This window comes from Rhopalosiphum maidis, chromosome 1 (genome assembly GCF_003676215.2).
Source record: "Rhopalosiphum maidis isolate BTI-1 chromosome 1, ASM367621v3, whole genome shotgun sequence".
NCBI lineage: Eukaryota > Metazoa > Arthropoda > Insecta > Hemiptera > Aphididae > Rhopalosiphum > Rhopalosiphum maidis.
In genome coordinates, this window is record NC_040877.1 from 85,972,259 (window position 1) to 85,974,062 (window position 1,804).

The window sequence follows — 1,804 nt, forward strand, 5'->3', positions numbered from 1 at the left end:
ATTTGTATGTTGTGTACTAAACTTTATTTTACACACATCCACCGCACATAGATTATTTGAGTGTGACTACACATTCTGTAAAAGTGTTGGTATATATTATATTATTGTGCTGATATTAATACTATAATAAATATACGTATTTATTTATATTTTAACTGTTTTGAAATTTATAAAAATAAGTTAAATTATACACAGGCTATTTTGTTATATTTAATGTAATATTTTTAAATAATATTTTTTATAAGTTTAATAATTTTGTTTCTACATATAATTTTCACTTAAAACATCCTATATGTATGATATATAATTTTTAGGGAGAGTTCCATGCTACTTGTATGTAGTTAATATGGTTTTGATTTTTGCGCAATTCCTTTCCGAAGCACTATACCATATTCTATTATATATTATATAAAGCAAAATATATATTTTTTAACCAGTGCACGCGTAAGAATAAATTTTTTCATCATATGATAACAAGAGTATATTTTACGTTATTTTATATTTAAATCCGAGATATAATATCAAATCATATCCTTCATATGGATTTGAAAATTAAAACTTGCTACGGAAGCTTATTGTGAGCCACGTAACAAAAATTTGAATGATTTTTCAGCACATAAGATATTAATTAAAGTAAGAACTCCAATTATGCTGTTGCGAAATCTTCATCCACCCAAACTCTGCAATGGAACTAGACTGTGCGTGGAAACTCACCAAAACAATATCATTGAGGCAACAATAACATTACAGGATGTACTCAAGGAGAATCAACGTTTACCACTTTTATCATCAAACTATCCATTCGAATTTAAAATACTGCAGTTTCCTATCATGGTATCTTTTGCAATGACCATAAATAAGTTGCAAGGACAGTTTTTAAAGATAGCAGGGATTGACTTGAGTAATGACTGCTTTTCACACATGGGCAATTCTATGTGGCTTGCTTCAGAGTTTGTTCACCTAGCAGCTTAGTCATTCTTGCCCCAAACGGAAGAACAACCAATGTGGCCTATAAGGAGATACTTTAATAATACGAAAAAATTAAAAAAAAAATTAATATTTAAAGCTTATAAATATATGTTATCGATGACTAATAGTGCTATAACAATTAACACACACACACAATTAAATTGTGAATTCTACATAATAATAGCATCTATCAATACAATTAAATTACACGGCCTACAAAAATGCAAAAAAATAAACTAATACACGGCAACGCCGTGACAGGATTGTGCCATTATTAAATTATTTAATCGATTATTTGAATAATAGATTGTTTTCGAATGATACATAATTGGTTAATCAATTGAAAAAAAGCAATGCTGGGTGGGACATAAAGTTGTTATGTCGGAAATATCATCTATAAACCAAATCAGAAAACCAAAATCAAAAATAGTATTTATCCTCATGCTAAATGTTAGCAGTAGGCAACCAAACTTAACACGGATGCATTTTGTACGGGCAACAAAGTGCACGGGGACAGCTAGTAATATATATATATATATATATATACCCTACCATCGTAATTACACCGCCTATCTTACACCTTAATGGGCTTAACGTTTCCGTCAAAATACACACCATCGTCACCATCACAGATGGATGAGGAATAGATTGCTGTATTTCGATTAAAAATGAAAACGAAGACATATTCATAGGTATGTAAATTAATTTACAAATATATATATAATTTACATAAAAACAAATGTTCAAAATCATATCTGGGCGTGAATATTCCAAATATGTTTTGCGCCACTGTCGTATATTTGCTTTCAGCAGTACACCTATACTCAAAAACAAA

General features: G+C 29.3%; 1 protein-coding gene across 1 annotated transcript; it reads left to right on the forward strand.

Annotated features, from left to right (window-relative positions):
- Positions 1-648: 648 nt before the first annotated feature.
- LOC113557710 lies at positions 649-972 on the forward strand. Its single transcript, XM_026963265.1, has one exon. It carries the CDS (start codon positions 649-651, stop codon positions 970-972), a length of 324 nt encoding a protein of 107 aa, XP_026819066.1.
- The last annotated feature ends 832 nt before the right edge of the window (positions 973-1,804 follow it).

Bases quoted from the DNA above. Each gene is read 5' to 3' on its own strand.
- LOC113557710 (XM_026963265.1), top strand. From the start codon at position 649: ATGCTGTTGCGAAATCTTCATCCACCCAAACTCTGCAATGGAACTAGA.